Raw genomic sequence first — 14,169 nt, 5'->3', positions numbered from 1 at the left:
ACCGCATACGGGGCGCAAACTCCGGCTACAACCTGTCAACCTGTGTGACAGGGACGAAGGACTTCGGCGCCACCTGTACGAGCGCGGGTTGGAAAGCACGGACGGGCAGACGGATTGCGAAACAATCCCATCCTCATTATTCCCGGTTCCGATGTATTGAGGCAGGATTTAATGAAAATGGATGAATTGACGAAGCAATACGGTGTCGCTATATCCCGATGGGATTGGGGTTTATTTTGTTTTTGTTGAAATTCTTGTTACGGCTTGAAGAATTTTACATTGTTCTTTAGTGAGTGTTGGAATATTCCCGGCCAGCACTTGTTGTACTGCATGTTGTAGTAGTGGCCTAATAGTGAGTAGAGTTGAAGTAGTTTAGTAGGTCCGGTGAATGGTAAATATTATAAAACAATTTAATTACATGAGGCCATCAGTTTGATTCCGGTTATTTGACAATAGATGGCGCTATGAGAAAGTGATACTCCATTTTGACATATCGCAAACGTCAAAATACTAGCTTTAAAAATAGTATATAAACAAGATAGTTGAACAATTCAATAGAGCTGATTAACTAGTATTTTAATTATTTTCGAACGATCAATAGCCTTCGACAGCAATTATAGTTTGCAATGGCACAACAGGAACGAAAGACGTTCTTCCAAAATTGTGAGCAACTATATCTCTTTTAAACATCGGGAAATTATTTTATAATTATTGTTTTTAGTTAGCTTTTGTTCCTCGGTAATTCCACTACAATCATTAATTTTTCGCTCTCCTTTTATTAACAATTCTTAAACATGGGAACTTCCTAGTCTTGTTGCATCTTCATCAAACAAATAACCAAATATGCATGGTCCAAAGAATGCATTGCGTATCGGGTGGGATTAGTTCGGTATCATCTACTATGAGTTAGAACAATAAAGAACGGCGTAAATGTTTGGCGGCATTTTTTTTGCAATACGAGCTGTGATATCATGACCTCACATTATCGTAAAAGTATTTTCACGTGATTTTTCAGTGCGAAACGGATAATTTCAATTTTAATGCAAATTGTATGAATAAAATCTCCTCCATAACGAGTTTTTCGTATAACGACTCAATATTCAATATTTAAGAATTCAATACTTGCAAGCAAGAGCGTAAGAAAGTTGTGCAAATTATAATTTTCTTTCAATCTAAAGTATAGCAGAAGATGAATGTTTAAGTGATCGAATGATCATTATCTTCATTAATGTTTCGATATAACCAATATACGATTACATCTTTCAGATGCTTGTTAGCCTGTTAAACAAGACTTGTTTTGCTAGGATAAACTTTCCATAGCAGGCAATTCAGAGTTCCATTCAACGAAAGTAGAATGGTCGAAGAATGTGCTCTACGATCTATTGACGATCAGAAATCCTTCGGCCCTTTTTGCTAATGCAACTATTCAAAAATACATTCGTACAAACAGTTGGTGTAACGTTCGTTGTTATATCCATGATCAATCAGTTAGATTGGTCGTATTCGCTTATCTCTTCACATTCGAATCAAACAAACAAAACCGATCGACTTGGAAAGATCAACTCGCGCTAGTACAATAGAGTACATCGAAAGAAAGCAACGGCTCCATCAGTAATACTGCTCCGATTGGGCGACAACATCAACAGATTCGCGTGATCGTTTTCACTGTTCGGTCACATTTCCGAGTGGCCGGGATTCCCTTTTCCCTCGAGCCGTTGGTGTACGATTTTTGCTCGCCTAAATATAACCTTAATTGACACATTACTCACCGGCCGACAAAGACGCGGACCGTCTAATACAACAACAAAAAATAAGCAACAAAAACGTCAAGAAACATATATTAAAAAAAAGCCAGACCCAACGGCTGTCGGTCAACTTTGATGATTTTATCATCAATAAGCCTGCCACGTACAATGACAAGCTCGATCAGTGTCAGAGCGTGCAGCATGCTAGCGGTCCACTGTGGGTGTAATGGCCACCATTCGCGTTTGTTTTGGGGTGATCGGGAGGAGTTGGGCTGTAGGTTGCAAAGGAACAGAAAATGGAATCGAACCAACGGGTGGCATAGTTATATGGTACGGTCGTCACAAAGCCCAAGGTGTGTAGAGACGGGTTGGGGGCGAGTAGGGAAGCAGCGTGGAAAGCGGTGTACAAATGTCTAATCTCCACTAACAACGTGCCGGAGACTTGTTTGAATCCTTCTGTAGTGCTTGTTGCAGCCCGCTACACGAAGGCAGCAAAAAGGTGTTATGATTGATGCAATAAAGGTTTCACCCTTTCGGGCCACCTTCCTACCATACCCGGGGCCACCTTTAACAACCTTGTCCAATTCGGCTCGATTCGATCTGTCAGTTTTTCTCCATTCATCGTGCCTATCGGCATCTGCCCGTGTCCTTCGGTTCCGAGTGTGCTTGAAAAGTGCTTGGAATGAGGAAGATGATCACGATCCTCATATTTTAAACTAAATATTTAAATGTTTATTTTTTAATTGTGTATGAAGCTAGTAAGGGGAAACTTATAAAATTATTAGTAATATTAAAATATTATTACACTAAAAACATTTCATCTCGTAGCCGCGCTTTTTCATCTTTTGCTACATTCATTGCATTCTTTCCGTCGCACTATGCTTATTTAGACGCTGTGTTTCTTTTTTATTATTCTCATGCCCTCTCCCCTCCCTCCATCCCACACCCCCTTTTCTTCCCCCCCCCCCCCCCCCCGCCCTAGTGCCGCCCACCAGCCGCTCATTTGTGTGGATGAGTTTTGTTTTTGTTATTGCTATATGAATATCAGCATTCTTTTGAATCTTGCGACCATTTCTCGCTCTTTTATAAATGATTAGGAGCGCTGAATGGGGCATACAAAGCAAAGCCAGCGACTCCTTGATTTCTGTTTTCACGCTCTGTTGTGTCAGAAATGGTAGGGGTTGGGAAGGTGCTGGCCGCGTGGTGAAATAGCAATGGCACTGTCTTACTGTTCGGGTTTTTTTTCTATGGAAAGGGAAAAGGCATACGATCGTATCGTTACGGGTGATTTCAACGTAAGGGAGATACAATTGCAGGCAAGACAATGGCAGGTTGTGAAGTGATTTCTTTTCTGCACAAGGCGTTAACATAAATTATTACTCGCTAAGCAATCAATTTGATATGAAATTGTGGGATATCTATTGGTATTTTAAAAATATTTTAAGTTATCATGTATCTTTGAAATAAAGTTATAAAGATAGGTAATCTCTTTAAAATATTTTTAATACAAATAATAATTATTTAATAATCGTATTAATGTTTAAAATACGCCTCTTATCATCTCTAGCAATTTATAGATGAGAAAACAGGAAAGGATAACGCAATGAAACAAACTTTTTTTTTGTTCGACATGGTTTACGAGATCCGTTTCAAAAGAACTTGAGGGTTGGTCCAGTTGAACAAAACGGAAAACAAACACTTTCGTTAACGCTTCCAACCTCCCTTCTCCCTTCCTCCCCTCCTCCTACCACCTTAAGCACGCATATCAACCCTTTTTTATCATTTACACGCTGATCCTGACATTTCCACAACAAAACAACAGCGAACAGCAAAAGGAAGGTAAACTAAAATCAGAAATGAAAAAACAAAACCTTAAACCCAGCGCGGATATGTTAAGTTACCTCATCACCGATGTGTTGCTGTAAGTACGCGCATGGGTACAAAATGTTTTTGAATGCTTTTGCTTCATTTCTTTCATGCGGCCTAACAAAAGCGAACGGGGACAAGACGTATACAAGGGCGGCTATACGTACATTAATCATTTTTACACTCAGCATTTCAACGATCATTTAACGCACACGTACGTGGACGCCTTTGCTTTGGGGATGGAATTTCGTGATCACATTGTTGGGACGGCTTTTGGGTGAGATAGATCGGTCGGATCTAGACATGCTGGCATCATCAGTGTTTAAGAGTTTTCTATTGAACGATTTTGATTATTATCGACAGCGATAAAACAGTGTTTGTTTGTACATACATTGTGTAAGAACACATCACAGGATGAATTATTACAAATTGTTTGTTTAATTTTATAATGTTTTGGTATAATGAATTTGATTTTACTTGAAACTTGAACGAACGATTTTTCATTAAGGTATAGGATTTTTTAAGTTCGTATTCTGGAATTAAGAATATTTGACATAATTGGAAAGGATTTTGACAGGATCCAAATTTTCGCATGTGAAAATTATTTTTTGTAATATTTTAGGAAGCTCCTTTAAGCGTTGCACCAAGTACAGCATGAAATTTCTAACGCTAGCTGGCCAATTGGTGGACATTATAAATGCCACAGTATGTAGCTTACATTTTGTAATTATGTTTGATTACATTTTGAAAACATTTTATGTCATCGTACGTAGGATTGTTCTTAATTGCTTCAAAAATGCTGTAAAAATGAACATTAAAGCTAACACCGAAGAGCATTTTTTAGATAATAGGCTACGTTTGATAACAGAATATTGTTTAGAATTCAATAATTAAATAAATCCTTTTATGAGGTTTTTTACTTGCAACTTATAGATTTACTATAAATTTATATTCCTTAATAGATGAAAGCATTTTAAGCTACCTAGTATGATGAATATAAAAACATATAAAAATCATGCTTTTTTACAATCTCCTATCAATACAACCTCAAAAAATCTCATAATTTCAATCAGAAACGAGCCGCAACATTCCCTCGTTCGCTACTCGGTGCCACGAGATGGTGTGAAAATTAATTATGATAAAATTAATTAATTTTTTAAACGTCTTCCACCACTTAATGGGCACTCGTGTAACCGTCCACTACCACCACCATCACTTTTCACCGTATCGGCTCGTTGCAAATTTATTTGCCATTTGCATCATTAGCGCGCCCCGCAGGTTGAAGTGCGAATAATAGGGCAAATAATTAACGATCATTTGCGGGATCGGCCTCAACAAGTTGGTGAGTGTGCGCGTCAAGTTGTTTTCTCTTTGGTTCGGGGAGTTTTTTCTTCTTTCTTCAGTGTGTTGTTTTGCTTTGTTTTGTGAAACCCACCGGGATGCATTGCGTTTCAATTGATGGAGATGCCATACAACGTTGAATGGGGAGCAAGGAAAGGGTTGATTTTAATTAATCAGAACTTCAACTTTCTTCACTGTCACCGTAGGATGGTGTGAGGCATGTTGAATAGCTGCAGTTCAAGAAGCGAGTTTAAATTTTTGTTTGTGATGAGCGTATCAAATGGAAGAATCTTTCTTTTTGGAGCTTATCTATTTGAATAAAGCAAGCTTCTTAAAGTGGAAGTACTTGAAATGAAGCTCTTTTATGCTAATTTTTTAATGCAATATACAACGAAATATTAACTCTTGTTGATGGCTAGATTTATGTTGCTAATTATTCAATTCCTTGACATTGGTTCTCCGATAACTACATTCGAAAAAGAGACATAGTATGATGAGATGTGCAGCGAACTTTACATTTCGTTATATCCGTATCAGAAACACGACGAATTTAGGCATTTGATGTGTTTGGTTCCTGATATTTTCAGACAACATGCTTTGCCCCGAGTTTTGTGAAAGTGAAAGACTTCAATAGTTTTGTATGAGGTGTTATTCTAATGTCATGACCGGACAACCAGTGCCTGATGAATCACATTTTTTATACAATCATGAGACAATCATTTACATCATACTATCGTTTACAGAGACTCGCAGCTCCTTCGCATCTTTAGTTCTTATAGTTCCCAATGCGACTATCGTAACAGGTATTTTGAGTTGAGAAGTTGTTGCCAGTAAAAATATGACCATTTGGATGTCGGTGTGTATCTTAATATCTATGTTCATGTCAGCACTTATTTTTGACTCTGACTATTTTTGGTGCCGTGCAATTAATAGATTGCAAAGAAAACTAAGTCTCACTCTAGAATATCAGTTTTAGTGGGTCACTGGGTTAGTTTCAATAACAGTCAGAATTGCTGCGAATTCGGGTGATACAAAATGTAATTATTACAACATGGACTCATCATCTGGACACAGATTACCGGCTTGAGGTTTGGAGAATTATCATAATATTGGACCTATAATGCCACACTACGACCCTGTGACCTTCGACCAGGCTAAAATTCCAAAACAAATTCATTAAGTTATATAGAATAAGTTAGTCTATAGTCTGGAGCTGCTTCTCCACCATTTGCTCTTTCTATGAGTTGTACAAGCCGATCATGAGCTAAAGGAGAAATTTTCTTGTTCTATGTAAGAGAAATAGTATATTCAGTTTTCCGTCGGTACCTGATGCCTTGTTCTTGGACCGACAACTAGCTTTTCTGATTTTATTCAAGAATTCTTGTCAAAAGTGTGACTACTTGACCTGATTCACATACTCAAAATGTAAAGGTTACTTAAAATATCAACATAAAAGTTTATGATATTTTAAAGGGTTAAGTAAAAAAGTAAGAGTTTGACTAAAAATTTCTATAATTTAAAAGAAATATTTTCAATGCTGTATTATGTAACTTATCACTTTTCTCTCTTCTAACCATCGCGTCATTCTGTTTCTAATAATAATTCCACTATAAATAGGAGCTTAAACGCACGCCTCATTCGTCGAAATATCATCACCAAAAAAAGTTACTTTATAAAAAAAACGAACTCCTACTGTTTCTACCATCTAATCATCTCCAGGCGAGAACCCATCCAATCCATAAGACAATAAGCGCAATGGTGTTAGAAAAGCCATTTGCCTTTCTTCTCGCACTGAAAGGAGTCACATCCCGAAAATTAGCATACAGCCGGATGAATGTTGTTGCGGCTGCTGAAGATGCCAGTTCCTTTAGCTCTTGCGGTATGATTCGGGTCTGAATCACGAGCATCATCATGATGATGATGATGGTTCCAGCTCGTTCGAAACAAATCTTATGAATTTATAATCAGCCAATGATAAATTTTAGTATTTAATTTTATTGCACCCATCGGGTGAGGAATGTTTTATTTTTAGTGACAGACACCACGGCAGCCAAGGCACGCTGCCGCTTCCGTTGATCGGGCACACAATCGGTTTCGGATGCCTGCCGGGTTGATGAAGAATAGCGCGATCACCGCATGATCATTGGCTGCATGGCGGTGCTGCTGTTGCTGCTGCCGTTAGCTTCACGCGTGAACGTGGCAAAGTTCACGCGGGAGCCTGATTAAACCCGCCCGGGGTACGGTGCCGGGTTTGGCTTTGAGTTGGAGCGTTACGTGTTGTTTACGTGCCGGGTTGGATGCTGGCTTTCATTAATATTCAAATTTAAATTGCTACTTTCCGGCGTCATTGTTTTGAGCGTGCTACTCCCGCGGGTTTATAAGACAGTCGGATTAAGAACGACTCTTAGCAGCGTTGAAATACAGTTTTTTTGGAAGAAAGGGAAAACTAATATTAGAGTTTCGTAACGAAAAGCGGAAGATTGTGTTTCAACTACTTAAAAACAGTGATTCTATTCACACTGCAACAGCAAACGAATTGATATCTTTTAATAGTGTCCAAAAGCTTAACAACAAGAGTCGATGAAATGCTCAAAATATTTAACACGTTCCCGTTTGTATTTCAATCGGATTTTGTAATTGAAGGTGTGAAAGGAACTCTCCCATTAATGGAACAATCACCAAAAAGGCTGTTCAGATGCGTTCAGAGAGAAAAAAAAACCCTCCCGTTGGCATACCGTAGATGGGGGGAAGCACCATAATAAACCGAATGAAAATCTTCCATAAATAATAATTAAGTTTTTTATTAATGATGGCGATTGGAACTTGTTTCGACAATCACCCCGTGGTGGGGTATTGCAAGGGATGCCAGGGAACGAAACAGTACCAATTCTAACCAAAAAAGAGAGAAAAAACTGAAGAGCTTATATGAAGAGGATACGGTTACGTTAAAGCGACCCATCAACATCGTCTTGTTTTCGCGCTTAATATTGTGCATAATTTCGAAGAATGTTTAATCCTCCAGCTTATGAGGTGTGGTTAGTGTTTGTCTGCTTTGTTTTTTGGTTGTTACGTCTTCTTCCATTTGCGACCGTAAAGCGATTATTACAAAATAAATAACCAGCTTTTTAAGTCTTGTACATTCCAATCAAGTCTTGCTAAAAATTTCATAATTATTTTCCCATTATTTGTATGAAGTAACTTACTGCACTAATGGAAGAATTGTTTTTAAAAGTAATCATCCCAATAACGATCGATTCGGAATACACTCATCACAAGAGCACTTTGGAGCTCGGAAAAAGGAAGAAGAATGCGCTGTAAACGAGATATTATACCATCCCAACAATAAGGAACCGGACGTGAATGCCTTCCAAATTCTCCACTCTCGGCCCCCCCATTGAGAAGTGGTGCTTAAATCTGTCACTCAGGAATTCGTTTGATCGGACTATCGGAATTGGCTGTTGGCCTCAGACATTTTTTTGTGTGTGGTTGGAGAAGGTGTGGGAGACTTGGGAATGTACGGTTCGGTCTGCATTCCTGCACCCTTGCTGGGCGAGCAGATTGTTTTTCGACGTTTCAGAGCCGTTGCTTCGGCATTCTTGTTGGAGATCGCTGGGCAGTGTTGGCGCGTTACGGGCTCAGACATTGTGGCGTCAATGCTTTTGCGGTGGTTGTATTTTTAAACGATGAATGAAGTTTAGTTACTTTAAGAATATTTTCTTTTTTTTATAAAAAACACTTAGTTTAGTTAGTATTAATAAAAGATTAATTAAAAATATTAAAGGGATAATTAAATTAAAGGTAAACGAATAATTTTTTGAAAATTTCCTACGAAACGTAGAAACGGTCGGATAAACGTCACTAGTTAGCTACTGCTTCGTCACACACTGAATTCGCATCATTCCGGCATTACCGGTAGCAAAACCGAAACACGGGCAAATGACCGCAACCGTCCATCTTGGCATAACACACAACCACACACACACCCACGCACCCACATCCATTGGCTAACTACTCCGCGGGGTGTCCCACCGGTTTATAGCTACTTGAATTTTATTTTCATCTACATATATACCATAAGGCTGTTTGTTGGCGATTTGATTGGATGTTAAAGTTAATCATGATTCCAATTCCATCTTCGTCCAAAACGGTCCAAGCACGGCGAAAAAAGGGGAATCGAACGGATACCGGGCACGGTACCTCCCTGTGCGTGCAAGATGACGCTGATAAACAAGCATATCACTTTACACAAAGCTCTTGGTTTCGGCGGAAGATCAAGAAAGCATCAAGATTTTCATCATAAATTGGATATTTTACACGGCACGGCATGAAGCGTTGTATCGTGCCGGTTCTCTACCGCTGGTCGTTCCATTTCCATTGAGATTGGTGTTTGCCCTGAAAAGAAAACTTCGAATCGGTTAAGTAATCAAGTCTGGTTGACGTTTTTAATCGTTTAGCAGCGACCATCATGTCACCGTGCTGGTGTGACACCGGATGGAAGAATGAATTTCTTCTTTAGAGTTGTTGAAGAATTGTTCCATGTTTTCACTAATGCACCGATATGTGTCGTTTAATATAACAATAATCGAAAACTCAGTAGAATTCGTATGAAATTTGTAGTCATCAAAGTGCTTCAGATAAGTTTCAATCAATTAAGTTAATAGGGCATTTGAACAACATTGAATCATAGTCAACGAAATTTTCAACCTAGATATCATCACTTCATGCATCAATTTTTTGTTCCTAAACTTTAATTCTGCATCTTAAGACTACAGAGCATATCATTAGAGGTCGGAATGACCTGTCTAACGGATAAGCTGATGGCCTTTTCCGTGGTGACAAACTGTTTCAATAAAATCTTAAATATGTTAGAAGTGTCTAATTGAATTCATACTTACAGTGATCTTTGTTCACCAAGGTCGTTTAGTAGGGCAGAGAGAGAGAGAGAGAGAGGGAGAGAGAGAGGGGGGAGAGAGAGAGAGAGAGAGAGAGAGAGAGAGATAGAATGAATGAACAGCAAACCTGTTGTCCTTTTTTCGCTGTGCAGCCATTTTTGAAGACTGTTTGGCAGTAATACTCATATAAATTATGTAAATTGGCATAGATCTTCAATTCCTTAATGTTTGAGAAGGTATCACTTACTATCAGACATAGACTTCGTTATAAACTCTGAGAATCTGATTCAGGTGTCTGCCGTACAAAACCGCAAGAATTGGTCTGGCTAACCTTTCCTTTCCAATATCTCGTCTTATCATACTGAATCGACGAACTATTTACCAATATCTCCGGAAGCTTCCAAGATGACTTAAAGCTAAAAGGCCATCCCAGATCGCAACTTTTCGATTTTTAATTTCTTAACGTCCTCAATCACTTATTCTAGGATAATGATCGTCCTTCGTCCTTCGTCTCTTTTTTTGCTACATGCACGCAACATTAGCAGTCTAGGCACTTTTTATGGTACTCAAGCATTGGAGGCGCTCATTTGGAGACGCTCGAAATACAATCCCAATTCTTTATTGGGAAATTAGGAGGGTTGGAGTACTAGTACAAGATCTTATAACATGCGAGACATCCAAAGTGTGAGACGTTCTCAACCCATGTATCAAAAGTGTAAATACAACTCAGGCAATTGTTCTGGAACATTGGCACTGGCAATTGGAACATTCGGAAAATCATTTTGAATCTCTGCTCAAAAAAATCCTTGGTGAAATATGTTATCTCTCTTTGTAAAAACAATCATACATAATGTAGTGTTTAGTAATTTCTGTAGTAGAACACTAATCTTATCGTCCATTATGTCATCTAGCGAATGAACCATAGCAACGCCAAATTGCACTGTTTAACTGCTTGTACAACATTTATGCTAAATTTAACCTCACCCAAAACTGACAGAGCGTTCAACTAACAATCGACACACTCGTACATCCCATTGCAGAGCTCAGTCGGCACCGTACCGTGAAGACGCGCTGATTGCTACGGTTCCCAAGGACACGCAGCCGGACCGCAGCGGAACCTATCCGATCAATCCTTCCCCATCATCGCTCGACCGGATCCAGCGGATCTACGGCAAAATGATGGATCGAATACCGTCGCTATCGATACCGGGATTATCGCTCTCGCATTCACTATCCATACCGACATCGCAGGCCCTCTCGAATCAATCATCGCACGCACTGAATTCGCTCGGACTACATACGCAAAATTTGCATGCCTCATCCGTTAACGCGCTACACAACTCACAAACGACCAACCTGCACCAGAACGTTGGCGGTCTGCTGAACGGTGCGGCCGGCAATGGGTAAGTATGGGGTTTGGTTGGATGTTCGGTAGCGTTAGGCGACCTTACACACCGCTATACGCTGCACAGATGTATCGCTTTATAACGGATCGATCCCTCTTTCCGCTTCTACTGATTGCCGACCGCAATGTCCCTCCACAGCCTGCTCGGTCAGGCGATGTTGAAGAAACCGGCCGAGGAGCACATAAAGCGACCGATGAACGCGTTCATGGTGTGGTCACGGTTACAGCGAAGAAAAATTGCTCAGGACAACCCAAAAATGCACAACTCGGAAATCTCCAAACGACTCGGTAAGAAACTATGCGGTTGAAAATATTTTATTTTGTTTAAGGTTTTTAAGATGATTTCTTCAATTTAAATATTATCACAATTTTGTATCGGTATTTATAAGTGATTAAAGTTAAAGAACTCAATTTCCTACCGGATAAGTAATCATTCGTTGCACTTGCGTTCAAATGACGTAAAACATAAGATATCAAGAATCGCAACCATCGACGACTAGAATCGCCATGTTTTGAAAGATGTTTAGAATTCCACTCCAATTGATCACAGCAACCATCATGCACACTTGTGAGTGTTTTTCATTGCAAAAAAGAAACAGTACAGCACGAACTGCTCTGGAAAATGTTACCCTTTTGCACCATCTGCAACCATATGTTGATTGATGGTGTTGTAGCGGCAAGATGTGGCCACCTGTACCATAAAACTTGCATCGACAAAGTGTACAACAGTTCCACCCCACCATGCTCGCAGCTGGAGGACAAACAACTATCGAAGTGCCTTGAACGATGGTACTCGCGTAACCCAAGCGAGGAAGGTGAGTTAAGGCGCATCTACCTCAACTACAATGCAATGCGATGCAAGAAGGAAATGAGCCAAATAATGGAAACAATCGAAAAGTTGCAAAAGGAGCTACGTACACTACAGCCGCTGGTAGTGAATGGAAAATGCAGCAAGTGTGGTCGTGTGAGGAAAAATGAACCGAAAATGAAAGGAACCAAGCGAAGCGTTGATGGTCGAGAGAAATAATCGTTTCACGTCATTTGTGAAAATTACAAAAAAATGGAAAAATATTAGTGGAGTTTGAAACAAACTGGTGTTAAATTAAAAATATGCAATAAATTGAATGGTCATCGATCGCTGCAGTCTCAACAGAACGATTGGTATGAGAGGGACCGCGAAAAAAGGGCAAAATAATACGTTTGTTGCACAATATGTGAAGGACTTTTGAACCACAAGGCCTGGTCTAGCCACTCTGGGTAAATATCTATTTCACGAAGAATGTCTGAAGTGTTTTGACGCAAATTACAATTGTTCCAGTGCGTGTTGCAACGACTTTAGCGACGAACGTGATTAAGGCATGGAACGGCGGCGAAAGGAAAACCATACACAAATATTTCTAAAAAATGCTTCAATCAAAGAGGAAACTCATAGCAATCTGGTGCTACTGAAGATGTTCGAACTAACTTTCTGGTGAACTTTTGTTGTTCGAATTAAGCATAAAGCTGCAACTGCAGCTGAAACTGCAATACAATTTCGATATTGGTAGAATGGACGAAAAGGATTTTTTGTTTGTGTCTACAATCAAGCCATTAGTTGTGTTTGTGAGAAAGGGTTCTATTTTATATGATATTGAATGGAAAAACAAAGTTGGTCCTTTATATACCCAGTAATATAACATTTTAAAATATTGTTTTGCATTGTCAAGTGGAGATTTATTGAGTGATAAAATTAAATTTCCTTATGTGATTTTGTACATGTTTCTATGGGCGTTTACGATTTTCTAAAGAACTGATAATCATGACCATTTGTGTAGAAATCAAGAATTAGACGCACAGTGCCATGGGACAGCTTGAATAGAATAAGATTAATTCTCCAGTATACGCAATAAGAAATTGAAATAATATACAATTAGATCCGGTTAGTAAAAGATTATTATTAACAACAAAAATACTTCATTCCAAATTTTCCAAATTTTTATGTTTCCCAAGACCAATAACGTTATTTTCCAAATAAATCAACAGATATCCCTCGATCCATCAGTTCACAGGATCTGGATTCTGACTGTTAGTGGCTTAGTGGCTTAGTTAGTGACTGTTAGTGGTTAGTGGGAACCGTTACTGTCCGTTTTTCCCTTTAGTCTTTAAAATGTTTTAATAATTCTACGAATAGAAATCCATGTGGCCACTACGAATAGAAATCCATGAATCACATGATTGAGTAAAGCAACATTCACCTTCATTTCATAAAATTCTACACATTTACCTGGCTTTTGTATTAAATGATTTAAAAGCTCACTAACAAATCGTAACGCTGACAGTAACTCTGTCTTTCCATAAAGCGTTACGTTATGATCCCCAAGACGGTCTGTAACAATAAACTCCTCCAAAAAGAGGTTAATCGTACAAGGAATATTATCCCTTGTTAACCAATATAAATGGAGCACATTTACCTCATTTTTTGCGTAGAAAGTTCCGGTTGTTATACCTTAAACTCTGAAGCCTGTTGTGCTCATCACTAATCAGAAGGGTATTTTATGATTGTCACTTAGATTTTTGGGAAATAAGATTTACCAGGTTTTGGTTAAAGTTCTTAGTACGTACAGTTTTATAATAGTTTGAATTAACGAAAGGATTAAAGTGAAAAATGTAACCTCACTCAACTCCATCCACTATTTCGTAGTTCCCCGTTATCTCTACCAGGATTGCTGGTGTCAGTCAACAAGTGACAGCTTCTTTGCCCCGTTTGACATCTTTTAGTTGGGGGAGAAATCAGTGGAATTACAACATACACACAGTGAAAGGGCACTCTTCCTGAGGCCATGATGCACTTCAAATGGTGTGTCACAAAAACGTACATTGCTGTGTTCCACTAATGCTGCTGTATTAGCTCAATCGTGGACGATGCTTGAGATGTTCGTGT

General features: G+C 39.0%; 2 protein-coding genes across 5 annotated transcripts in view; both read left to right on the top strand.

Annotated features, from left to right (window-relative positions):
* LOC125768480 (single-stranded DNA-binding protein 3) overlaps window positions 1-14,169 on the top strand; it is a 447,182-nt gene that overhangs the window by 194,516 nt on the left and 238,497 nt on the right. The gene's annotated exons all lie outside the window — the stretch shown is intronic.
* Window positions 1-14,169, top strand: part of LOC125768473 (transcription factor Sox-1) — a 52,535-nt gene that overhangs the window by 16,308 nt on the left and 22,058 nt on the right. For all 3 annotated transcript variants that reach the window (XM_049436181.1, XM_049436179.1, XM_049436178.1), the window contains exons 2-3: window positions 10,885-11,247; window positions 11,389-11,537. In XM_049436181.1, the coding sequence (XP_049292138.1) occupies window positions 11,021-11,247; window positions 11,389-11,537 (376 nt within the window). In that variant the 5' untranslated portion in view covers window positions 10,885-11,020. The remainder of the gene's footprint in view (window positions 1-10,884; window positions 11,248-11,388; window positions 11,538-14,169) is intronic.

Source organism: Anopheles funestus, chromosome 3RL, assembly GCF_943734845.2.
Source record: "Anopheles funestus chromosome 3RL, idAnoFuneDA-416_04, whole genome shotgun sequence".
Taxonomy (NCBI): Eukaryota; Metazoa; Arthropoda; class Insecta; order Diptera; family Culicidae; genus Anopheles; species Anopheles funestus.
Note: the sequence above shows the minus strand (reverse complement) of the source record. Positions and strands in the feature narration are given on the sequence as shown.